Genomic DNA, 26,804 nt, shown 5'->3' on the forward strand with positions numbered 1-26,804 from the left:
ATTAGTTCTTCATCATCATCTTGAATCGCAAATTGAATTGCCTTTTTGGCTTCACCCATTAAAGTACCAAATTTCAATTGTTTTTGTGATATTTGCCTGGAATAGCTCTCTGAAAGATCATTTACAGTATATTTTCGCGTAAATTCTAAAGTGATTTGTGTATTATTTTGATCATTTTGGCAACTATTCATTATTATTTCGCTAGAAGAGATATCACTTGAAGTGATATATTCATCTTTATACTAACGCTTGGGAATCAACACCAAATGAAAATATGCTTTAGGAGTTTCAACAAACACTTTAAAAAAATGTCTGCATATAATACCATGCGTTACAAGCATGAAACAAGTGCATAAATATTCTCCGGTATTAAGCAAAATCACATGTTGATAACACTTCGGAAAATTATACCGAGAGACCTTCCAAATTTCTAAAATATCGTCTGAGTTAACCATTGAAATCAAGGATTTTAAGTCAAGTTCCCGATCCTCATCAGCTTCAATAGGTGTTTCAATAGAATCATCTACTTCTTTATCAAAAAAAGGTTCAAATGAATCGTCATCTGATGCTAAAATTTCGGAAAATGGTACTTGATGTGTACGATAACATACAGATTGGCACATCTGCTTATAATGTGCATCATGAATTGATTGAGTGAGATACTTTTTCATGGTAATATCAATGTCTTTAAAAAACGTTTGAATAACAAAGGGTTGTGTATACTGTAATGTTGAGGATTTCCAAATTGAATAACGATTGTTAATCAACTCAAATTCTAGCCGATTTTCAATTGATTCTTGAACTTGTGAAAGAAAAAAACTTGACTGTACAGCCTTCTGTATCAACGCATTTTCTGATTTTACGCGTTGTGTGGATTGTGTTCCCGCTGTGAAATGCCTTGATGTAAAACACTTTACCCACGTATGTTTTCTATTTAGTAGCATTGTAGTTATATATTTTTTCCCTGCTTCATATTTTTCAACTATACCTGCAGACCGGCGTTCAAATACACTTTCACAATGAGAACGTTGGATTGCCCTAAAATCTTTGAGAAACTCTTGATAAAGAGGTGATCCTAAGCATGAACGAAGATTTTTTGGAAGATTTTGATAAAGATGGTATAAACATTGCATATGATGAGTTTCTGGAAATACTGTAGAAATGGCTGCAATCATGGCAGGATCGGCATCAGTAATAAATGTCAATGGAGGAATTTCACATGCTTCAAGACAACATCGAAGCAACCATTCATAAGATTCTTGTTTTTCATCTTGTATAAAGGCTTGGGCCGCCAACCTGCTCTTGTTATAATTATCAATTAAAATAAAGAGACTTAATGGGTAGTTATACTTGTTAGTTCGTGCAGTATTGTCATGGATAATAATGTCATAAAATTTAGACCATCTTTCACGTTGTTCTGGTGACATCCAGAAAATACCAATTAGCCGGTTACTTGTATCATCTATTAACGGCTTTACAAACCATGCAGGATCATCTGCTTGCAATTCAAGAAGTCTCATTAATAAAGATGCTGCATCTCCTAAATTATTAAGGCCTTTTTCTTGTTTCGATCTTTTCAATTGCATTTCCCAAGTCTTGGGTAAGAAATACACGATCAGGATACTTTGGTTGAAGAAGATTCCTAATTGTTCCTGCATCACATCGGCCATGCACAACATAAAATTCTATCTGTTCCATAATTTCTTCAGTAAAATTTTTGTAACAAGTGGAGAATTTTATGGTATCGGTGAGAATCTCATGATTGTGTTCGTTATTAAATAACATTACAGTTACTATGGGTGAATTTATTCGTCTATTAACATTCATTTGCCACATACAGCCCTGTTTTTTGGTTCCTTTACTTTTTTCTTTACCTAATGTTGGCCTTAAAAGCTTCTCAGTATACCTTCCTCCTAAATCACACTTAAATACCCTTTTTCTACAAGTACCATCCGGAAATTTTTCACTTTTATGCTTAAAGACAGCAAAATTATTCTAAAGAGCGTACTGTTCTATAAAATGTACTGCAATTTCCATGGAATGAAACCTTGTTCCATTCTCAATCTCGATTAGAGTATTAATTAACGGAAAGCCACCAACATAATCTTTAAGTTCGGCACCTAATACACTTTTAACAACATATTCCTCACTATTATCATCATGATTGGTGGGTTCTGTAAAAGGTGAAACCTCATATAACATGATTAACCAAGCACAAAAGCAAAGAACATGCAAGAGCAAATACTATTACGGTGCGTATTATGTAGCATGCATGTGAAAAACGCGTGACTGTGGCTTATAATTTATACTGTTTATTTTATAATACAAACGCGTAGGTTCCAATCAAATTTATTATAGTTTATTACACAAGCACGTGAATAAATACTAATAATATATAGGGGGTGAGTAATCACCCGGGTGAGGAATAAATTTTCTCTTATATTATTATATATAACTTATTTCCAGTTTTTTATAGTTAATTTCTTTACTTTTATACAAATTACAAATTAATTAATAGAATTTTTAGTAATATAACTGGGGTCTTTACAATAGAAAGGTACGAAACTCAAAAAAAAATTTAAATTTTACTTTATATGCTAATTATGTTTTTTTTACTAAAATAAATGCAAATTTAATATTAATTTAATTTTTAATTTTTTTTGAGTTTCATACCTTTCTATTGCAAAGACCCTAATTATATATATTTAATTTCTTTTTAATAAATAATAATTAAAAATTACTAATATATAAAAAGGAAATATTATTTATTGCTGGTAGTGATTATTACCAGTATCAAATTTTATTCAAAATTAAGTAATCAATTAAAAAATTTTTTTTTTAAATTCTTATATATAAGGTTGCTTATTTAAATTTATTCAAAATTTTACAATTAGTTTCTTTATAATTTTATTATAATTTTATTACTATAGTTTACTAAAATTTCAGCAATTTTATTTAGCATTTATAATAAATTTTATTAAGTTTTACTTTTCTTTAGAATTTTGCTAATTTTTTAATAAGACTTTTATATAGTTTTAGTAAAATTTTACTATTTTAGCATTTTGACAACTTTTAAAATTCTTTAGTTTTTTTAATAATTTTACTTGTATAATTTATTTTCCATTTTTTAATAAAAAAAATAAAATTGCCTTTTTTGAATTATCAAGTATCCAAAAAAAAAATTGGTTAAATTATAGGATAGGATAAATAAAAAGTAATAAATAGGATTTTTTATACTGAAAAAATCCTATCCTTAAATATATAATAAAAATAAAATCAAAGTGAATGTAATATATTGTGTTATATAAAATTCATAATGCGGGCCAAAATTCATAGTGCCGGCCAGACAATTTTGGCCTGAATTTCGTCTTTCAGCTAGAGTTTCGTTTCGATAGTTAGAGTTTTGGTCTGGCCTAATTTTGGCCGGGATTAAAAATATATTTAATGCTAATCCTGGCCGAATTTTAATTTTGACTAGGATGGAGTTTTAACCGGGTAATTAACCGGTTAAAGGTTTGGTTAACCGGTTATTAACCGATTAAGACTTTTTAGACCAGTTCCAACCTCTAGCTGTAGGTTGTATTATTTTTAAAAAATTCTTAGATAAAGTCAATAAAGGAATTGAATTACCTACAAACATTAAAATTATCGATATAACAGGACAAAAATCATCATCACTAGGAATGGTTCAGCAAGTTCCACTGTTCCAGTGCAAATGAGGGATATTAAAGTTTATGTCAATATGATAGTCACAAACTTAGCTGAATATAATGTTCTGCTTGGTAATGAATAGTTGAAAAAGATTAATGCAAACATTGATTATAGACAGAATACCATCACCATTAAATATGAAGGAATCCAACAACAAATCCCTGTCATATGTTCACAAAAATTGGATCCAACAAAGTATATAGTCATTAATCCAGTAGATACACTAGAATTAAAAGATGAGTTAGAAGACACCATAGCAGTTCCATTTTATAAGGTAGAAATAATTGAAAGTACTTTTCAAATCAATGATCGGGAATATCATCCAGGGTATTTGGAATATACAGTTAACTCCCTCTATAGTCACTCCCGTTATAGTCACATTCTACTATATAGTCACACCAGTTGAATGTTCAAAACACTTTATTATTAAAATCTATCCTATATAGTCACAATCTATCTATAGTCACTATCACACCTATCCTCAAAAATCTTATATTAAAAAGAACCGTTTATAATCACAGTTATATAAAGAATATATTAAATAACTTGGCATTTAATAATCGTACAAAGATGTATCATAGCTTGCTAGAATCGTCTCACTGAGACGAATCGAATGGTGGTAGTTTTATCCTTTTCCTTTGCAAGTGTTTACGGCCAGACCACCCATTGCCTCTTATGATACTAATCTCGATCGTGTCCTATCATCTTCAATGGGCAACCATTATACCGAGTACTTAATTCCTCAGGTAATAGCACCACTATAAAAGACATCCCACATCGGGCCATTTTAGGCTGATCTGAAGCTAGGTACACGCCGCCTACTCATCCTATACCCATTGCATAATATTGATACTCAATTTATTTAACGACCTTTAGAGAGCATCTACTTTCATGGAGGACTTTCGACAGGTAACATCAACCATCTAGTACCCTTCCATACCACCATTTTAGGTACTAAGTCTCACTCAAAGGCCACTACAGCCCGCGATTACCTAGCACCGATAGTATAGTTGTTTACCCCAAGTGGTATACTTTGTAGTGACCACTCAGACAGAAAGTAGCAGGCATCTGTCCAGGATCACCCCTTATGGTGGGTATCAACCACCAGGGATCACCAACCATGGTACCCACAGTAGGGACCGAACCCTATAGACAAGCACCTGCTTTGCGTACGAACACCTTGGTTGGTCTAAGACCTAACAGAAGGTCTAACTACCACTAAGACATTCACACGTCAAATGATCAAAAATAGGCAAAAAAAATGGCACAAATCGCATAAACTATTCGCAAATTTGTATAAACTATTTACAAATAGTATAGGTTAATTCGTAAATAGCCAAAAACAGCCAAGAATAGCCAAGAATAGCCAAGAATAGCCAAGAATAGCCACTGCTTTTCGCGCCATTTTTTTTGCCGATTTTTAGCATTTCGACCTGTGAAAATGGCAATAGGCATAAGGTTTGGGATTATAAGAATTCATAGAGAAGGGAACATTGATTGATTTAGCGGAAATTTCGTCGGTGATTTCAGCAAGATCAACCGCAATAGTACCGCGCAGAAGACCGGCAAGCAAGGCAACAAAAGCGCATTTTTCAGCGCGTTGGTCAGATGAGAAAGTAGCGGGGCAGATGCGTAAGCAATGTCCACCACAAAGGACGCCTCAGGTAGAGTCGAGGGTCTATAATGCACCAGTAGATTCAAAGGTAATGTATGCAGTACGATAAAGTTTAGATAAACGGGTATGGCAGCGAGTAATATTGCCATAACGAGAGAAGGTGCTATGCAAAAGCGCGTCAGTAATAAAGAGGGGAATGTCAGTAACCACCAGGGTACGCGTGTGTTCAGCTGCTTTAATAGCCTGGGGGTCATATGCATGGAAATGCAAGCCAAACAAAGAATCCATAGGGGAAGCTATGGCTTTGTCGAGATCAACCTTTTTTCGGAAGTGTACGATGATCCTCTTCAAATCGTTGGATCCACTACATGTGGCACGACTACCATAAGAGGAGAACAAGGAAAGTTGTCGATCAACCACATTACACGCGTCATAGTTCGAAGCGAAGTGATTCCAAAAGCCTTTAACGTCATTAGGAGTGGCTAAGGCATAGAAAAGAGTAGGTTGAGATTGTACTGCCGCTTAGGACGCGTCCAGGGAGGCAGCACGTTCTGGGAAGGAGACTGCGGGAGTAATTTCTGGGCTTTTGCCTTTATCGTTGTTATGAGCAGGTGCGTGTTGAGAAGCATCAAGAGAGGAGGTATCAGGTTGAGAAGGTATCTCAGCGGAAGTTGTCTCAACAGGGCCAGGGGGTGTGAGAGGTTTATCAACATCCATGACAGAGTCCTCAGCACTGACTCTGGTACGTTTATTAGTAGAGGTGGTCGAAGGTGGAGTGTTCGAAGGGCCAGATGTAGAGGAACCTTGACCAGAAACGTTGCCTGCTGAAGAGCTAGAGGCAGGATGTTTAGATGTAGTATCTTTGTTAGACTTGTTATTATTCTTCTTGGTATCTTTAGTCATTTTGTAGAGTGTCGTAGTTATCTAAAATAAAGAAAATATAAAGAAAAAGTAATAAAAAACTTCGAAAAAATTTTTTGTTTTTTTCGTAAATATTGTCAAGTGAGCAGAACAGGAGAGAGTAGTTTTAGTTTTATCCTTTTCCGATCACAGTAATAATAATATGTTCCCCTTCTGGAGTTTGTTTCAACTCCTGTAATGATTTAGCGAATAGGTCTTTGTTTTTATCCAATAGTTGAGTAAGTAATTGGTATTGACTTTCCTCTAATTTTCCAATCAGAACAACTTTTTCTGGTTCTAATTGAATATTAGATATATTTGGACTTTCTGATTTTTACATCACATGATAAATATTCCAATCTTCTTGAACTATTTGACAATTATCACAAACTTCTTGATTTCCTAAAGTTTTACATAGGCATTTTCCTGGCCCTTTACTATTAATTATGCCAGTACTATTGTAACTTTGTTGCTTAATACAGTCAACTCTCTTTATAGTCACACATTTGGGACAGTCCATATTTGGTGATTATGAGCAAACAGTCTTATGACTTTATTTTTTATTATAGATTTTAAACGAAAAGTACAATAATCAAATCGAACAATATTACAAAATATAGAAAATTAAACAAAAAATAAAAAGAACTAGCTTCACGATTCATACAAGTAAAGAAATCTAAACAAAATAAAATTAAGTAAAGAAAAACTAAACTATTACAGAATACGCATACCCCAACTTTACCCGAAGGCCAGTGTGAGTCAACTATCCAGCATGCCCTAAGATCCAATCCGTTACCAAAGAGAAATCCTAAGTAGAGGCTGAACTGTTAAGCGGCGCCGAAAATCCAAGTGTGAAATCCAAGATCCCCCACGGATTATAGAAGAGGAAACCCAAGAAATCCAGAAATCCGAGGAAACTGTCGCCAGGGAAGGTGTCAAAGAATCAGGAGGAATGTTAGAGGAGGTGCGAGAAATAGAAGAAGGCCCAAGAGTTGATGATTTCATTTTTTTAGTGATGCCTTGAGCTGATTCCCAATGATGAAAGAAAATAGAACAGCACAACCAGATTTGAACATAAAATTCAAAATGAAAGTCATGCAAAGGTGTATCTAAGATAGACCATATGGTAGGTGAAGAGAAGTAAATTCCAAGAAATTCTGTAAGAGATATCGGTATAAGTCCTCTTGCAAGACGTAGGTAGGAAATCGAAGGAGGGTCACAATTCCAACAATTAAGAGCTGTAAATTCAGCAGCAAAAGAGTCCGGTAAGGGTATTAAAGATGGTGCGGAAAGGAATTTATCAAGATAATTAGTCTGAAGAGCCAACAGTAGTGTTTTAAAGGTATTTAAAGGGCTAAATTCCGGTAAGATATAAGGACAAGTCCACAAGTGGTCTAAAGTCTCAGGAGAAAAATTACATTGAGAACAAAGCCAATTCGGATTATAGAGATGAGGTTTCCGTCTTTGGAGAGTTGTAAGCGTCGGAAGCATATCCAATAATAATTTGATACGGAAGCCACAAAACTCAGAACGGCCATTCCGATGAGAGACGAATAGCTTATTGTTAATGAGACAAGATTTGGTGCATGCCCAATCGATATCAGAAGTTGAAGAATGGGAAATAAATCTTGGTAATACAGCAAGAGTTAAAAGACTTTTTGCGTCAAAAATATCTCTAATAAATTTCCGGATATTCATATCCACAGGTAAGGAATTAAATTGTAAAATGCAAGGAGCCAGCAAATTCGATGATGGGCGAGAAGAAAAGTTTGAGTCGGTATGAGCAGCTTTGGCTAATGCATCCACATGATTATTCAGAAGGTCATCAGCGTGAGCAGAAACCTTGATCAAGGAAACATCCAGATTCTTTTGCGACATAATAGTGCATATAGAGGACCACAAAAGGTGGTTGGTTTCTTTAAGCATTCTGGGAATAAAAGGAGCATCCACATACAAAGACTATAAAGAAAGTAATTGGACACAATCAGTGGCGACAGTAATCTTTGAATTCTGAGGGAGGGAGTCCAAACCGTGCAATAAAGCAAAAACTTCTGAACGTAAAGCAGAAGGAAAAATAGAAGAAATAATATTATAGTGAGATTCCAAAATAAATTCATCAGGATCCATAACAGTCCATGCGTGCATAAGCCATCGAGGATACCGGATAACTAGAAGGAGGAAGGAAGGATCCATCAATATAAAGTGTAGACACCGAAGAAGGAAGTTGGATATCAGAAATCCTAGACGCTTGGTTATGTACAGGAGATAGCCGAACCGAAGCAAAAAGATGAAATAATAATAAAGATTTGGCATAGTCTAACGAGGCAGAAAGAGAAACCAAGCGAGTATCCGCATGTATATAAATTCGAGGCTTCGTAGGATAACGGATCAAACTTGATAACAGAACACAAGAGAAACATTCTTCAGAAGGGCATCGTTTAATCAAAGTCTTAGAGGTAGAGGATTGTGGAATAGCAGAGGCACAACCTTGGCATGCAGTAAATTCAGAAAGCAAATCATCAACCGATGATGCAATCCAATGTGAAATAAGAGCTTTATTACGTGGAGCAAGATAGGTAGTAATCACACGGCCAACGAGGAAAGAGTTAGTATTGCGATTAAAAGAAATAGCCCATTGAGGGTTAAACCAATAATTACGACTAATATCTACAAGAGAAATAGAAGCTACTGTATGAGAAATAGGAATTTTAAATTGTGGTAAACAAAAAAGGAAGAAGAATTAGAAATAACAATAAGATTAAATAAATAAGTAAACCAAGCAGGCACAGATCCTTTGTTCGAGACTCGTTTAAGAAAACGTAAGTCTTTCCATGAAAGAAGACGAGAGCCACATGGAGTAATTAATTGAGCAAGAAAACGAGTGCAGAAATTCTTCCGAACATTCTTCATGGAAATAAATAAATCTTTTGGTAAAATAGACTGGAGTGGAATCGCTGGACGTAAATCTTTCCTCAGAGATCGGAACAATAGAGACCATGTGATGTTCAATTGAGAAGAGAATAATAAAGAATTGAACAAAGAATGTGTTCGCAGGGAAGTTGTATGGGACCATGGTTCCAGGTCAATAGTAGAAGGGCAAGCATCACAGTCCAAAAAACCTTGGAGATAAGTAATCATATAATTGGCAAAGAGCTTATATGAAGGGTAAGAAAAAATTTTCTGCCATGAAGCCACATGAGATGATAAAAATCGACCAAATGCTTGCTGGATTGAGAAGGGCAACAGTGTGAAAAGCGCGGAAAGAGGAGTGACTGAGGCCAAGCCAGCCTTCTGACGAATAAGGGAAAGCATTGGAGAAACCATGCGATTAATAGTGGATTCAGCAAATAACGTGAATTGTAGGCGAAATTCCAGCCTCGGGAGTAGGACAACATTATAAAGATAAGCCACATGTTGAGCCAAAAGCTTTTTAGGACTAAGTAAAGCAGCCATATCTTTGACCATGGAAACAGTTTGGTTATGAACGAAACGAGAAGAAGCCGAAAGGTTAAACCAAACGCCTAAAAAACGAAAAGAAGTAGATAAGGCTAACGCCTTTAAAGTAAGGGTATGAGTTGTAATTAAAGGGGATGGAGAAAGATCAAACGCAATAGTTTGAGAAAATTGTTCAGAAGAAAGAAGGATATATTTTGCTGAGTTTGCTTGAGTATTATTTAAGATATAAAATTCAGCAGTGATGGAAAGGCGATCTTCAATTCCTCGTTTAGATGAAGCAATTAAAATAGAGTCATCCATAAATGTAATATGCGAAACAGGAAGACTATGTTGTTCATATTCGATTGGAGAATAATCCAGTAATGCAGAAGATTTCAAAATAAAAGGATCACAAGCATCTTGATTAAGTGTAGTAAGCAAAGGATCCAAGTAAATAACCCATAATAATGGAGAAATGATTTCACCCTGGTCAATACCAATTCTAACTCTATATCCAGAAGTATCACCATGATGGGTAATAATTTTATTATTACGTTTTGTAAAAAGGTTGATGATAAATTTAATCAGTAAAGAAGGTATATGTAGACGTATTAAAGCTAGTCTAAACATATTCAAGTCAATTGAGTCTGAGTCAAAGGCCTTAGAAATGTCCTGAGAAACAATTTATAACTCTTGATCATCGCTTTTATCGAAGCGTCGTTGATGAATAATAGCATCGAGCATCTTAATGGGAATGTCAGTGGAACCGCCTGGCAATCCAGCAAAATTACCACCTTGGAGCACTTGGTTATCAGCTAGGATTTTTGAAAGTTGAGTTGTAATGACCTTAACCACACATTTTCGTACTGTTTCCAATAGAGTGATAGGTCTCGTATTCTTCAATTGAGCGTCAAATTCATGAAGCTTTGGAATGGGATAAACAAGCGCTTTACGCCAATCAGCAGGAATATCACCATGAATCAGGTAAGCGTTAGCTAAGACAAGGGATAAATTGAAAGCTTTTCTAGATAAATGTTTGAGCATCTCATAAGAGATTTTGGAAGGACCAGAGGCTTTATTATTAGGCATAGAGTTAATAGTGTTCTTCCATTCATCGGCCAGAATAGGAGACATAACCGAGGTATATAAGGAAGAATCAATGTCAAAAAGAGGAGTATATGCTCTTTGCCAACGTGAAGGAAATGAATCGGTAGAAGAATACTGGACCAAAGGAGGAGTAACAACTGATTGGAAGTGTTTAATAGCAGCTTGTTTAATATCTGAAGGATCAGTAAGTAATGTGGGTTTGGAGTCAATAACAACCAAAACTCTATCCAGAACGACAGAGCGATGTTCCACTGATAAGGCTGAAGAAATAAAAGAGCCTGGAGACGTAGAGAAATGTTCATCTCTAAGAGCGGTGTAATGTTCAATGGAATCCACACGATGTTGATGAAATTGCGTGGAAAGATAAGTAGAAACCAAAGCTTTTTGTGAACGTAAAAATTTGACAAAAATGGGAAGTGATGTTGTATTATAAGAAGGTATAGTATAATCTGTCAAAAGAGACTTAAGAAGGATTAATTGGGTAGGTAAAGAATTAATCAATTGTGAAATTTGAGCAGGATGACTAGGCCTAGATGTGGTCAATTTAAACAATAATCTATCCAAAAATTTGTTGATAGCAATAAGCTTAGTAAGCTCAGGAGAATATTTATGATGGTGAGTATTGGATACATGTTGAAATGGTAGAGAGTCAATGGCACCACCAAGAATAGAACGTTTAAGAGCATGCCAAAGTTTGTCCAATGAAAGAGCTGAAAGTGAAGATATGGAAGGGTGGTGTGTGGTCAAATATAACTCAAGACGCGAGTTTACTTCAATGGAAAATTTGTTTCAAATATCTTCTTTCAAATTTTTGTAAAGAAAAATGGTATGTTGTTCGCTTTTTTGCTTTAATCTAGCTTTAGCTAGAGTTGCGAAACAAAAGCTAAAATCAAAAGCCGTTATGAGTACACGGTGATCAGTGAATTGATTATCATTCAGCTTAGGACAAGTATCAACTTGAGAGAAAAGACCAGGAGCAGGGAATCCAGGAGACGACCAAATATAATCAAGTCTTGAAGAACCATTCTGATAATAGAAGCTAGGATTAGGACCTGAAATTGAAGAGATATGGGATTGATGATCCGTAAAATAACGAGAAGAAAGTGATCGCAAAATTTTGAAATGATGTTGAGGAAGGTGTGAATGTGAAATTTCATCTGCATTAAAATCACCAAGAATGACTACGTGATAGTTATTGGAACGGGCTTTATCAAGCCATAAATTGAGTTGGGCAAAAATAGCATCACGTTCTTTATAATGAATAGAGTGATAAGGAGGAATATAAACAGAAATAATAGAAATTTTTGTTTGATGAAAAAAGAGATCTAGTTTTAAAAGACGACCTTTCCAAGGATCAATCTTCTGAACATGTTTATGTAAAGGATAGCGAAGTAAAAGACCAACACCATCATGAGGACGTAAAGTAGAAGGGGAAGGAGTCCAATAGGACTTAAAATTATATTGGGAATGTTCATTTTGATAAATAAATTTGGCACTAGAAGAAGTAAAACGAGTATCATTTAAAGATAAAACGCCAAAGGAAGAATGGAGAAAATAATTTAACAAATGCAATTGATGGACAGGGGAACACAAACCATTAACATTGATTTGTCTAAAGTTAATAAGAGGGAAAGAAGAAGAAGAAGAAGAGGAATTATTATGACTATTATTATTAGGTATCGCACTATTATTAGGGGGTGAAATCCCTGTGATGCACCCGATAAAGATTGGTGTTCAATCATTAGAAGGGGAAAGTTTTGAAGGGGAGACGGAGTCCAATTTTTCCATAATCGAACCAAGTTGGGCAGAAAGATTATTTTGTATATTAGTGACATTATAAATTTCTGATTGCAAACGGGAAGTGTTATCATCGGGGGCAATATTAGTAGGTCGTAAGATAGGTAAGGGAACGTGACTTCTTGATAAAACAGAGTTAGGATCCAGAGCTGAGAAGGAAGCATCAGGGGAAACATCCATGAGAGAAGAGGAAGTATGGGGAGAAAGATTAAATCCAGAATTCGTGTCTTGGGTTGGGGCATCATCCCATCCATTATTATAAGAAAAATTTTGAATTTCTTGGTCATCATGAGGTGGGTACAAATCTAGTCACCGGGATTACGCTATCGTAATTTATCGTTGATTCGAGCTCAGAAATTCTATAATCATGATTCGTGATAGTATCATTCATCCAAGAGACAGTTTCCTCTAGAGTGTGGAGGGTGTTAGCGATCTCTTTGATCTGCGCCTTTAATTCGTTAATAACATGTTGAGGAAGTGTAGGAGCAGGATTGTTAGATGAAGAAGCAGGTGGTGTAGAATTGATAGGATGAGGTCTGTGTGGAGGTTGAGCAGAACCGGAAGAATATCCATTGTTCTTGAAAACATTATTATTATTATTGTTATTGGTCCGGTTGCTACTTCGTGAAGTATTGGGACGAGAAGTGTTAGTATTATTATTGCTGTTGTTGGAACGGGATGAAGAGGAATTATTTTTGCGGGATCTAGAGTTGGAACGCGATCTTGAACAGGAATTGGAATTGTCACGTGATTGGCGCGAATCCTGACGACCACGTCTAGGGCCAGCATTGAAACGAGAATAAAGTTTGTTAAGGCGATCGTCCACTTTTCGTGTGGTATGGGGATTGCATACAGAAGGAGAACAACCAGGACGCCCACAAACATGACATAGAGTTTGTGCTTCATTAGGAGGGTGCCATGTTAATCCTTTGCTGCGGAAAGCCACGGTCATTTCTTTGGCAGCTTCAAGGGATTCAAATGATGAGAAATTCAAATATACATAGGGTTTAGGCTTGTAGGAACTGATAAACAAAGGAACGTTAAGGGCCTTAGCGTTGACTTGAGTGGCAATTTCTAGCAAATCAACTTCATTAATATTCTTAGGAATGCCGGCAAGGATAGCAACATGTTCTCTGCGGCTATCGTGTTGGAATTTCGAAAAGGATGCCGGGCAGACACGTAAAGAATTACCAAAGCAAATGATCGCCCAAATATCATTGAATTGAGTAACTGCATCCGCGGAGGAAAACTGGATATGTCCATTATAGTAGTGATTTTTAGGAGTAAGTTTGCAACGATTACAGTGCCATATCTAGAAAATGCTTGACGACTTAGTCACGTAAGGAAAAATGGGATATCGGAATGACAAAGACTTCCATTTAAATCGCTGAGTTTGGCGTCTGCAGGGAGTAATGACTGAAGGCCAAATCGAGGAGATCGGCACGTGGGGAGCTGACACAATCGGTAAAATCATGTTGATCAAAGAAGAAGACAAGGATCTTTTTGTTATCGCCTGATCCATCGCAGCGTGCGCGGGTGCCATATGAGGAATATCGGGAGAGTGAACAATCCACTTCATCACACATGAAGCGATTGGTAGTAAATTTAGTTTTGAACGCGTCAGGCACGTCGCGCAAATATGCCACAGCATAATAATGAGACGGAGCAGATTTGATAGCGGCAGCATTACCATCGGGGGATGGTCGTCGTTCAGGGACATCGAAGGCAACAGCTTTGCCTTTACCATTAGTGTTAGTGGGAGCATGGATAGAAGCGTCAACAGTTTCTACAAGAGTAGTAGTATTAAGAGGAGGGGTGATCACTTGGACTTTGTTGACAGGAAGACCAGAAGGGACGGTAGAAATAAGGTTGGGAGCAGAAGCAGAAGGTGAAGTTATATCAACATTCATAGCTTCATCAGTTGCAATACGTGAATGTTTATTAGGCGCGCCAACGGTAGTCGTAGGAGACAAAGGTCGGTCTCCGGAGGGAGTAGAAGTAATAGGATGCGGTGGCGGCGGAATATCCGGGTTAATAACAGAAGGAGCTGGAGGTGTAGACATAGTAGAAGCTCAGTAAAGAGGAAGGCAACTGAAGAAATATTAGTATTTAGAACGAGCACTTAGAAATTTTCGGATGAAAATTTCAAAAATAAATTTTTATTAGTATTTTCAAAAATTCAGAAAAGAGTTGCGATATATTTGGTGATTATTTTACAAGTGTTTTGTAAGTTTAGTGGCCACTACTTTTTGCACCCTCTATTGAAGGCTATGGAGGTAGGTCGTTCATTGCATCATCCTCACTAAGCCATGATGTAACCATCCCCGCCACCTTTTAACAGGGACAATTCAACACCACAACCAGAACGTAAGGACTTGTCCAGCCCCCAGAAGGCCTGAATGTGACATACCACCCTCTCGTCCTTTAATCCGTTGCATGATACTGTAATGGCTACTATTATCACCACTACTCTACTGTCATGGAGGACTTTCGTCAGATAACTTTCAAACATCTAGCATCTTCCATACCACCATAAATATTGGATCTTAGATTACGCTTAGAGCTTCTGGCCTGCGATTACCCACCACCGATAGTACAGTTGTAATTCCCAAGTGGTATACTTTGTAGTGACCATTTGAACAGTAAGCTTGTAGGTGTTACCCAGGATCATCCCTTATGGTGGGTATCAACCACCAGGAATCACCAACCAGGGCCCATCAGAGAAGGGAATCGAACCCAATCACCAAGCTATCTGTCTGTGCACGAACACCGTGGTTGGTCTAAGACCTAACAGAAGGTCAAACTACCACTAAGACATTGCACCCTCAGCTTTACCATCTAGGACGACCATCTAGCCATTTCTGATCCCAAGCGGTATCGTGGAGTGACCACCCGGACAGGAAGTCCCCCCAAGGTATAGCGCACATACCAATGGCCTCATAGGAACGTTAGAAGGACACCATAACCCTTAATCAAATGCGCCTAACCGTACATAATTCATCCATGATGCGCTAACAAAAGGACATGCATTATATCACAATATCGATCACTTGCCGATCATGATATAAGTGATATCACGTTAAATTTGAAGCTTTATTCCAAGCAATAAATGTTCTGACAATTTATGTTAAATTATTTTATTTAATAGTTTCATTTATCAATAAATTAATATACTAGTATTGTGGCAAAATAAGGTGTGTTTCCAAAGTTAGATTTTACGTCAAATTTTCAATAATTAATATATATGCTATATATATGCCGATCATCTGCTAACGTGACTTTGAAGCTTTCGGGCGAAGCCACAGATCTTCAGGCGAAACTTGAAACTTTTACAGTATATTATTTAGGTATTCGAATCAATGGCTAAAATAAACCTGGATAATTTTTGATAACCCAAAAGTTATCATTAAATAAATGTTTACAATTATTGTAAAATTAATATATGTCTGATATTTGACAAATTCTTTATGAATTATTTTAAGAACTAATTTATTAACAATAAATAAAATAAAGTAAATAAAATCGAAATTTTTTACATTATTATGTAGAATTTGTGAAAAAATTAATTCAATGGTATTTTTTTATGTGATAATATTGGACAAGTGATCGGTAAAATGATCAGCAATTTCGTGATAATATGGGGATGTCCGCCCTGTTGATGCAGTCCAACTACACTAATCCCTGTACCTTCACGCTATTGGTTGTAGCGTTCACAGTAAAATTCTTTTTATTTCCGTGGTCATGGGAATCGAACCTGCGACCTCACCATACTCAGGCTTAATGAGGGTCTCAGTGACTAACCACTAAGATAGGGTGACCAACCCTATATTTGGTGATTATAAAGAGATGTGACTATATAAAAAATTTCTTATATTTATATATCATAATTCCGGCCAAAAATTAACATAATTTTAGCCAGAATTATACTTAAAACTTTATTGTATCGTAACTTCACCAATATTAATCGTAGAGAGATGATCTTACAGCCATTCGATTCGTCTTGATGAGACGGTTCTAATGGTATAAAATACGTCGAAATCCAATCACTAGATTAATTTCTGAAATTAAAAAAATATTAATGGTTTTTGTGTAATAACTCTGTCAATATTGATCCTAGAAAGACGATCTTACTACCATTCGATTCGTCTTGATGAGACGAATCTAATGGTATAAGATACATCGAAATCCAATCACTAGATCAATTTCCGAAATTAAAAAATATTAAATGGGTTTTAAGTAATAACTCCGTCAATATTGATCACAGAGAGATGAGCTTACCACCATTCGATTCGTCTCGATGAGGCGATTCCAACGAGCTATAAATCGTCTTTTTACAATCACTAGGTACCGAGAAATCTAGCAAAATGTTAAATGGCGCAGTAAACGTAAATCAAGAAATATTATAATGCCGATGTTTAACATTTTGTTGAATAACTAAAGAAGTGCCACCTATCAAAAAGCGAGCTTATAGGACAGCACCAAAGGAAAATGAATTTATTGAGAGTGAAATTAATGACATGTTAAAACAAGGGCTAATAGAACCATTAACCAATTCATAGTCATTTCTAGTAGTGTTAGTGAAAAAGAAGAATGGAAAACTTAGGTTTTGCGTTAATTATAAATCTCTTAACGATATTATGAAAAAAGATAATTACCCACTTCCAAGAATTAATGAATTATTAGATTCTCTACAAGATGCACAATGGTTCACCACTTTAGATTTAGCATCAGGGTATTGGCAAATAAAAGTAAGAGCAGAAGATCAGAAAAAAACAACCTTTATTACAAAATTTAGAACATACGAATTCAAAGTCATGCCTTTTAGACTTTGTAACGCACCTGTGACGTTTCAGCGAACTATGGACAAAGTTTTACATGGGATAAAGGAAAAGTTCATTTTAGTTTATTTTGATGATGACATTATATATTCAAAAACTTTCAAAGATCATATTCAACATTTGGAAGAAGTTCTAAATAGAATTCGTAAGGCGAATTTAAGATTAAAAGCAGAAAAATGTCATTTTGCAGCAGCTGAACTTCAATTTTTAGGACATGTTGTAGGGAAAGAAGGTGTTAAACTTGATCCAGAAAAAGTCAATAAAATGGTTAATTACCCAGAACCTCAAAATATTAGAGAATTACGTGGAGTTCTAGGATTATTCTTTTATTATCAATGCTTTATCAAAGATTTTGCTAAAGTTGCTGATCCAATGTACAAGTTATTAAAAATGGATGCACCTTATGAATGGATGAATTTACAGCAGAAAGCATTTGAGAATTTAAGAGATAAATTAACAACAGCACCAATCATACAATATCCAGATTTTTCAAATTCTTTCTTTTTATATACTGATGCTTCAACTATAGGACTAGGCGCAGTACTTGCACAAAAAAATGATGATCAAGAGCATGTGATTGCCTATGCTAGTCGAACTTTAATACTAGCGGAAAAGAATTATGCCATCACAGAACTGGAATGCCTTGTGATTGTATGGGCAGTTAAATATTTTTGACATTATCTTTATGGAAGTAAATTCATCATCATTACCAACCATGCAGCACTCAAGTGGTTACTAAATTCAACAACGGAAAATAATAATAAAAGATTGGAAAGATGGAAGATTGCCTTTAATAATAGCCCGAAATTAGTGTGAATAGATGCATCTATTACACTAAAGGTTGCAGAGATAGTTGTAAAACAAAGAAAATTCCAGATCTTCGTTGAAAATCCACTACTGATCACGAATTAAGATTTCGTCCTTAATTGCCTTACATTAGTGTGTGTATGATCAAACTATCAGTATATATAAAATAATTCTTATAAATTCGTTCATTACTACTTTGCTATCTATATGTGAAGAGTTAATCAAAGCAAGATTTTTTATTTGCAATACATTGGATAAATTACAAATTAGTGACTTTGCTTATTATACAGTTAAAAGGCGCTTTATACATGATAGACTAGTCTGTTCATTGCGTCTATTCTATCCACCACCCAATAATCCACTATATTCATTGTTTTTCATCCTAACCTCCATTTTATCGGTCATAATGCTAACAAGAACCTTGAAAGGGAAACTATATATTAGTTACAAGTGCCAATATCTGAAAGTAAACACTTATCCTTAATTGTCTAATGTTTCGTCTGATGCTTTGCTAATTAACTTTTGTTTCGCTAGCACTTTCACTGAGATTACAGTGAGTATGCATGTTCTATTTGCTTATTTACATAGTTGCAAGATTCATATTTGCGGATTGTGAAATTTCATTTACCTCAGGAAAGGAAAAAATTTTTTTGACAACTCGTATGTTGCACAGCCCCTATTCTTTGGCATTTCAGGTGATCGGGTTCACATGACCATTCTATGTTACAATTGTGAACTTGAGTTTATTGCTTGAAGTGTTGCAGGTAAGACAATATTTCAACTTATCTTAAGAATAGAATTTCGCTAATTTAGGATCATAAGAGAGCTGATTCCTATTTTCGCAGTACCATGAGTCATGTAATCCATAATTTCCATGTATTCCATCGCAAATAGGACATGGTGAGCTCTACGGCTGAGGTGATGTAAAATCATAAATTCATAATTATCAATCCCTCTGAAATTATTTCAGAATTTCAAGTATGGGAAGTGCTCTAAGATGGATTTGATAATTGATTCTAAATCGGGTTTGGCTTTAAAAGTAATAAGTTTGAAATCAGAGGCTGGTAGTTCCACAGAAGGCAGGCTAGAAGCGACTATTCTAACGACATATCTATCACAGCTTCCCCAATAATTGCCGTGGCTCATTTCCAGTTTGTTTTTTATATCTTTTGTATAATTTGGAACGAATCTTATCCATCAAAATGCTTGGTAACCCACTTAATTTGGCATATCAGTCTAGATATTCGGGGGTTAGTATTTTTATCGAGCTCAGTCATTTTCTTTTTTATATGTACGCAAACAATTTAAATCCCTTTTTCTTTTCAAATATAGACCTATTCATTCGAAAAAAAAGATTAAAATTCCCAGACTATTGTAAAGCAATAAGACTATGCAACTATCTCAATTTCGCACTGTTCGCATCTAATAAAATAGGATCGCTTTATCTATTCATTCTTCTCATCATGGCCTAATTTGCATAATAGGCAGATATAGTCTCCACATGTTGTCTCGTGTCCATAATAGTGCAAAATTTTCGAAATTTTAATCTGCGTTATACATATAGATTAGGATATTGATCCAATATTTTGTTGCGAAAATAGGTGCAGTTATAGGTTGGATTAGATTGACCGGAAGAAGATACATTTGCCGATGTACTTACTTCAACTGAATCCAAGTATTTCTCTTGCACCTCTAATGCATTAGTTTGATTGGTTTTCAAAGTTTGAGAAGTGGGCAGAGTGCTTATCTTAACATCTGGTAATTTTTTTGGGACAGACCCTTGGCTTTTCTCAAGTAGGATTTTAGGACTCACTTTTTCTATATCTTTGCATTCAGAGTATGAGTTAGGTTTTTTTATTTCCGTATCAGCATAGCAAGATCCACCGAAATAATTCAGAATAATTTGGATTTGAGGCTTAGTAAACTTTGAAATAGAATCCGCACTGTAAGATTTGATATTCTTAATTCTATCTACTCCTATCTTTTCGAATAGTTTGTAAATCTTTATGGCCCTTTGGGTTCTTTTACGTTGTGACACACTGCCCATAGGATATTAAAATAAAATATCGTATGTTGCCACTGACGTGTTGAGTTCAAACAATATTTATGCTTGGTTTAAAATAAAAATTAGTTACAAAAATTACAAAACATTATTTTCTTACCAAATATTATTTTAAAATATCGAACTTAATAATATAATATTAATTAATTCTTAAGCGTACAATGAGCATATTCATATTTGAATAACTTTTTAATAATTAATATTTTAATATTATTTTATTTGAGCCAAGAATTGACTGTGGAATTTCCTATCGAAATCCACTTGTATTTATACATTTTTAAGAAAAATATTTCTCATATTTACTATCTTTTCTAATAAAATTTGAAAATCTATTATCATATAACTATCTCATTACACTAAACTAAACTATAAATATAATTTTATTGGCTAATTATTTACCCATCGGTTAATTATTTATCCATCGGCTAATTATTTATCCTTATTCTATTTTATTATATTTTCGGTTATTACAACATAAGGTTTCCAGTGTTATTCCAGAAAGATGTTTTATTATATCCTGGAATAATTGTTTTCTTGCTGTCTGATCTGAAACATTATCTCTGGCAATAATTTCTTGAACACTTTCTTCGAACCTTTTTCCATATGAGTAGCAACATGAAATCTCTTTTTGTCTCTAGCTTAAGTAGTGTTCTTTCCTTCAATACTTACTTCTAGAAATAGATGAGCAAGCTCAACTTCTATTATCATGTCAGTTGTAAGCTCCTGATTTCCATCAATAACTTGGACATCATCTTCATCTATCAATTCTGAAGACACTTTTTGTATAAAATCTTGGGTTACTATATAGGGATTGGAACCGTCTAAAAAAACCTTAACCGGTTAAAAACCGGTTAACCAAGGATCTTAACCGGTTAATAACCGGTTAATATTAAAAATATTTTAAAAACTTTTTTTACTGCAAATTGTACCAATTTTTTATTTTACTTGCATATTTAGTTATAGGAAGACTATATATCACTAAAATTATTATAAATAAATAGAAAAAAATTCGGCATCAAAACTTCAAGTTTTAGGAACGCGTGGCTGCAATTTACATGTCTCTGGGCCGCATTATATAAATCTGACTAGAATTATGGTAAATATAGTTTTAACTGGTTAACCGATTTTCAAAATCCTTTAACCGGTTAATATTAACCAGTTCCAATCCCTACTACTATATAATCATGGAAAACTTTTGTATTCTTGGATAGTACTTGAGCTTCTCCTGTTCTGCAAACACTCAATTTGATTGATGATTGCGAACTGCTTGTATTGGTTTCAGTTTCCACAGAATCTTCTAGGGGCATAGAGGAATTATTCTGGAAAATTGAGAGCTTATCCTGATCTTGGCTTGAATATGTTGATCCACGCAAAAGTTTTTTCTCTCTATTGCGTTGTCTCATCATATCACTAACCTCCTTCTTACTTACCGAAATCAGGAATTCATCGGTCTGTCTATCCTCCAATAATTTAGACCCTGCATGAGTGGTTTGAGTTACATTGGAGCTATTCTCAGAGTTACCCTCAATAGGTGGTGAAATGGATGATTGGGAAGTCACCTGTAATTCTGAACAAGTGGAAGATTTCACCACAGATGTCCCGTCTTGCACTAAAACATTAATAGCAATTTGCTCCTGTTTGATTTTCCTGATATCACAATTTAGTTCTGCAATGAGCTCAGCCTTTTCTTTATCACTCTGCTCTAGTTTTACGAATCTGGCTTCATTCTCTTCTATAGCCTGCCTTAATTTAGCATTTTTGGCTTTAACCTTGGCATTTTCAGCCTTAATCTTGGCATTCTCAGCTAGGAGCTTGATGATACGTTATTTCAATGAATCAAGCATGTTCGATAATAACTTTCATATAGGATGCGATCTATTTAAAATGCATTTTACCCAAGTGGGACTTCAGGTCTCACTTTTTTTATTCACCACACGTCTCCATATCCCGTGAAAAATATATTTGATACAATGTATTTCGGTTTGAATTCTTTATTGATACAGTAAATAAATTACATGATTCGATGATACATAGACTTGTTTTACAATGTGAAATGGTGGGCGTTTCTGTACTAATGCCTACAGACCACACCAGTGTTTCGTTCATCTAAACTATCTATACTAACATAATATCCCAACATTAACTCTAATCCGATTTCATTTACCCCAACGTCAATATTCTGGATAGAATAAAATGGTCATCAATTATGCATAGAATACGTGGAGTCAGAAATAAATTAGCAATATTAAAACTCACCAAAAGTTTATGTTCTCTACCTAATAAGGTCCCCAAAGTTCTGAACAAAAAAATAGATATTGGCTTTGCAAGCTTCCTAGTCATAACCGAAATATTCATATCTGTCTTGTCCGGAACATTAGTTTCGCCGATCAGGAATTATTTTGATTGGCACTCTCATGTGACATTGTGTCATTGTGATAAATTTTTTTCGTAATTTTGTATTTGGTCCTTGACGTAGTATTACTGACTCTGTTCGTAGTATTACTGACTCTGTTCGTAGTATTACTGACTCACAGTTCGTAGTAATTAGTCAACAGCCGTTTATGGAAATATATATATATATGACATATAATCAAAATGTCAAGCTATTCTTCGCTATTTCGAGTACCTTCGCCATTCCGGGTACAAACTAAATTCGAGGAAAATTCCCTACCTGCCAGTCCAACGTTAAATCCAAAAAGGTCTTTATTTTATATTACTGAAAATTAATTTTTTGAGCCTTATTTTTATTTTAACTCTCGATTTTCGCGATTACAGATATACCGAAATTATGTTAGGTTGTATTGTTTTAGGCGAAAAGAACGCATTTCCTGTCGATTTCGATACAGGCAAGACCATAGGACATCTCAAGGGAGCCATCAAGGAGAAGAAAAGTGTGGCCTTTTGCAATACTGACGCAAACGAACTGAAATTATGGAAAGTCAACATTCCTGAAAGCAAGAAACAAGAGATATATGAAGGAATCGACATCAAAGTAAAGTTCGGAGGTGAGGAGCTGGACAGTGACCTCAAAACAATTGGACAAGTTTTCGAAGAACAACCTCCTAGTGAGCACATCCACATCCTTGTGCAACCGCCAACGCCCGCCACCACTGGTAAGTGTCTCCCAATGGTTTACCTCTTGAACAAGAAATTCGCGTTATCTCACTTCCTATATTTTTTTTATTCAATCAGAAAAAGGAAAGCGATCGCTGGTAGATTCGGACGAAGGTCAAAATAGTAAAAGAGCGAAATTTGCAGGTGTGTAATTTTTTGGGTTCAACTAAGACTAAATATCATCATTTTAACATGTAAGATTATTTTATAGATCTAAATATAATTTCTACTGCCCATAAAATCATGGAAGGCATAATGAAACTTGACGAGAATGAATCTACTTACTCAAATCCTAAAAATTTCCTCTCGTTACCATATCCATACCTTGGCGAAAAATTACCAATAGATAGATTCGCTATTGACAATAATCGTTATTTCAACTTTATGGGACGAAAGGAATTTAGGAACGTTTTAGAAGCCATAAACAAACTTCGATCTGGTACTGGATACATGAAATTATTTGTTTATGGTACTGTCGGATATGGCAAGTCACATATCCTTTCAGCAATTGCATGCTTCCTTTTCCGAACAGGAAGACGTGTTGTATTTCTTCCCGATTGTCGCCAACTGGCAGTGGACCCAGTAGATTATGTCAAGTCTGCCTTATTTCTTGCCTATCATGATGATGATGCAAAAATAAACGAAATTAATTCCTGTGAAAATTTTGAAAATATCGTAGATTTTTGTAAAAAATTACAATTCAAAGAAAAGTTATATTTCATCGTCGACCAAATGAATGCTCTAGATGAATTTGATAATACTGGGGTTAACTCAAAAACTAAACAACAAATTAGATGTGATATTGATAAAATGAGCAATTACCATTATTATATAATGAGTTCTTCAGCTAACAATAAGTCAATGCTACATCTTATGCAAAAGCAAACTGGTGAATTGAAGATCAAGCTTTATGGAGGGTTTAATGAGGTAAGACTAAGATACTTTATGTTGTGAATTTTTTGTATATTAACATAATGTTTATTTAGGAGGAGATGGAAGAATGGTGGAAAAAGTATAGTTTGCCAGCAATGAATGATCGGGAGAAGGAACAAATCAAAGATATCACGGGCAAAATTCCACTATTCTTAAACTTTTTGCTAGAATATAGTCTCGAGAATTTTGAAGGTGCATTTGCATATCTAAAACAAAAATTAGAGTCAATAATACAAATTCCGATGACGCAATATTCGGAAAATCTACTAGGCAATAAACATACATGGGATCGGTAAATATATTTTTGGTTTGTTTTGTGAACTATATGATCTATACGATGCTGACTTTCTCTGTTTTCATAGTCATGTTGGATTAATGTCGTCATTCATTACAAATACACATCCTAAACTGGGCTATAGATATGATGATTATGATCATCGTTACTTTTACATCGATGACGACAATATCTGTTATTATGTCTGTGGTCTTGTACGAGATTCCATGGCTGAATATCTCTTTGAAAAAAGAGAAATGGAAATATTCACAGATATAAAATGGATCAGTCGCATATCGGAATTCAAAAACAACCCATCGGTTAAGGGATTTTTTGTTGAAAAGGCGTGTATTGCTAGTATTTTTAGGAATGGATTAATGGCGAACCGTGTAAATTTTAAGCCTGGTGGTATGGAATGTTTTTATAACGAAGAAGAAATTAAGTTTTCTTCGAATGAAGAGAAATGTATGTTTTACTTACCATGCTGTTGGAACCAAGAGGCCATCGATGGATTACTGATCTCGCAAACAAAGGATAAATTGTACGTTGCCCCAGTACAGATTACTCTTAATAAGGATAACCATTCGGATTCTGAGAGAAAGTTTTTCTCCAGTATCTGGCCAAATTTAAAACCAAACTTATCAAGTTTTGAGGATAAATTGGAAATAATGTTCATATGGATTACACACAGAAGTGGGACAGATGAGTCAGTGGAATGTATAACTAAAGAAACGCGGAATAAAGCTCATGAAATTAATCCCAATTATACTCGGGTAGTAATTGGATTTGGGAATGTCAACAGTGATATTAATAGATATTTATCTAAGATTATAATCACAAACAATAACCATATCCAGTCTCAAATCGTTAAAATTGAGGAAACAAACCGCGAATCTGACAAAGAGACTAAAGAACAAAAAAGCGCTCAAAGGAGAAGGGGAAGGCCCAAAAAAAGTTTGTAAATGTAAAATGAAATGTGGACGAAGGGAAGGGAATCAAAAAGGACATAGCTAAATATTCTGGTAACAATATATACATAATAGAATAACTAAAGATAATAAAAGTTTTATTTCACGTTGAAAACGAACGAAGTAGCGAGTTTAAAGGGAGGAAGCATCTCGAGCCCTAACCCATAAAATGAGAGTTCCTTCCTGCTACTCTAATGCCAATTTTTCGCCTAATTTACTATGCTTTTATAATTTCCGAATAATTAACCAATTCCCACCAACATATTCCGTTTCTGTATTTCTGTATCTATGCTAAAATTTTCGCAATGTTTATCTATTAACATAAATCATGTAAAAGGGTTTTGATTTTAACCAATTACCGCTCGCGTATTTGAGATGATTTAATTTCAGATCTATTAGATATTCCGGAGCAACAATTACCGGTCGATGAATATGTTACTGTACATATAAATCGACTAAAAAAAAATCACTATACGTTATTCACAAATCCGTTCTTCACCCGGCTAGAGAACACAAAACCAGGTAATTTTTAACGAGATTTATTTTAAAGGATCTTTCCGAAAAAGCCTGTAAAATAGAAAGGAATATACGTTTCCATGCACATTAAGAAGGGACACGTTCATCGACCATTACTGTGCATTTATTTATCAAGTTCTGAAAAAATAAACAGAACATGCATTATCTTTCATGTATCATAGGTGCATAGGTGTAACCGTGAAGAATCTTCACGATCAAAAATCACGTGCGCGCGAACAATTGTTCACGCCGATCACTTTTGCCAAGAAAATTTTTTATTATTACATGCGAAAAATAAATACAAGATCGGGACTTAGCCCGTGATACATGACGTCTATGCTAACACTCCATCCTATTATTCTGTTTTTACCCGCTTTCCATCGACCAATGATGATTTTTGCTGATCAAAAACCACTTAATTTGCCCAAATAATTTCTCGATAGGTCCAACTAGGTCATCGCGGAATAATGATGGGTAGTTGATAGGTAGAGGTGTAGGCGTAGGCGAACACAAAAAAACTTCGACCGGATTCCCATCTCCAATACCACTTTGAACTTTTGTTATTACCCAGTCAACACCTGAAATTGGATATCAAATAAAAGAATTAGTAATAATCGCATTGATTTTGATCAAGTAATAATTCAGGTCATATTTTTTCGAATTTGTTTTACAATCATACCCGTTGAGACAATGCAGTACATTGCACCTTCATACAAATCAGCATCAT

General features: G+C 35.0%; 4 protein-coding genes across 4 annotated transcripts; 1 reads left to right on the forward strand and 3 right to left on the reverse strand.

Annotated features, from left to right (window-relative positions):
- Positions 1-1,995: 1,995 nt before the first annotated feature.
- Positions 1,996-2,202, reverse strand: OCT59_022135 (uncharacterized protein; the record flags this gene model as incomplete). The annotated part of the gene is made up of 1 exon (XM_066144625.1): positions 1,996-2,202. One exon carries the CDS (start codon positions 2,200-2,202, stop codon positions 1,996-1,998), a length of 207 nt encoding a protein of 68 aa, XP_066006069.1.
- A 17,560-nt stretch (positions 2,203-19,762) lies between these two features.
- On the reverse strand, positions 19,763-20,257 carry OCT59_022136 (uncharacterized protein; the record flags this gene model as incomplete). The annotated part of the gene is made up of 1 exon (XM_066144626.1): positions 19,763-20,257. The coding sequence occupies one exon, from the start codon at positions 20,255-20,257 to the stop codon at positions 19,763-19,765; it is 495 nt and encodes a 164-aa protein (XP_066006070.1).
- Positions 20,258-20,911: 654 nt separating this feature from the next.
- OCT59_022137 (uncharacterized protein) lies at positions 20,912-22,627 on the reverse strand (the record flags this gene model as incomplete). Its single annotated transcript, XM_066144627.1, has 4 exons — positions 20,912-21,093; positions 21,429-22,083; positions 22,359-22,451; positions 22,529-22,627. 4 exons carry the CDS (start codon positions 22,625-22,627, stop codon positions 20,912-20,914), a joined length of 1,029 nt encoding a protein of 342 aa, XP_066006071.1.
- A 114-nt stretch (positions 22,628-22,741) lies between these two features.
- On the forward strand, positions 22,742-25,682 carry OCT59_022138 (uncharacterized protein). The gene is made up of 6 exons (XM_066144628.1): positions 22,742-22,971; positions 23,048-23,385; positions 23,465-23,530; positions 23,598-24,313; positions 24,373-24,611; positions 24,682-25,682. Exons 1-6 carry the CDS (start codon positions 22,868-22,870, stop codon positions 25,553-25,555), a joined length of 2,337 nt encoding a protein of 778 aa, XP_066006072.1. The 5' UTR covers positions 22,742-22,867; the 3' UTR covers positions 25,556-25,682.
- The last annotated feature ends 1,122 nt before the right edge of the window (positions 25,683-26,804 follow it).

Source organism: Rhizophagus irregularis, chromosome 31 (assembly GCF_026210795.1).
Source record: "Rhizophagus irregularis chromosome 31, complete sequence".
Classification (NCBI taxonomy): domain Eukaryota; kingdom Fungi; phylum Glomeromycota; class Glomeromycetes; order Glomerales; family Glomeraceae; genus Rhizophagus; species Rhizophagus irregularis.

Bases quoted from the DNA above. Each gene is read 5' to 3' on its own strand.
- OCT59_022138 (XM_066144628.1), top strand. From the start codon at position 22,868: ATGTCAAGCTATTCTTCGCTATTTCGAGTACCTTCGCCATTCCGGGTA. The intron at 23,386-23,464 runs GTAAGTGTCTCC...TTATTCAATCAG, and splicing joins GCCAACGCCCGCCACCACTG to AAAAAGGAAAGCGATCGCTG. The intron at 24,612-24,681 runs GTAAATATATTT...CTGTTTTCATAG, and splicing joins AATAAACATACATGGGATCG to TCATGTTGGATTAATGTCGT.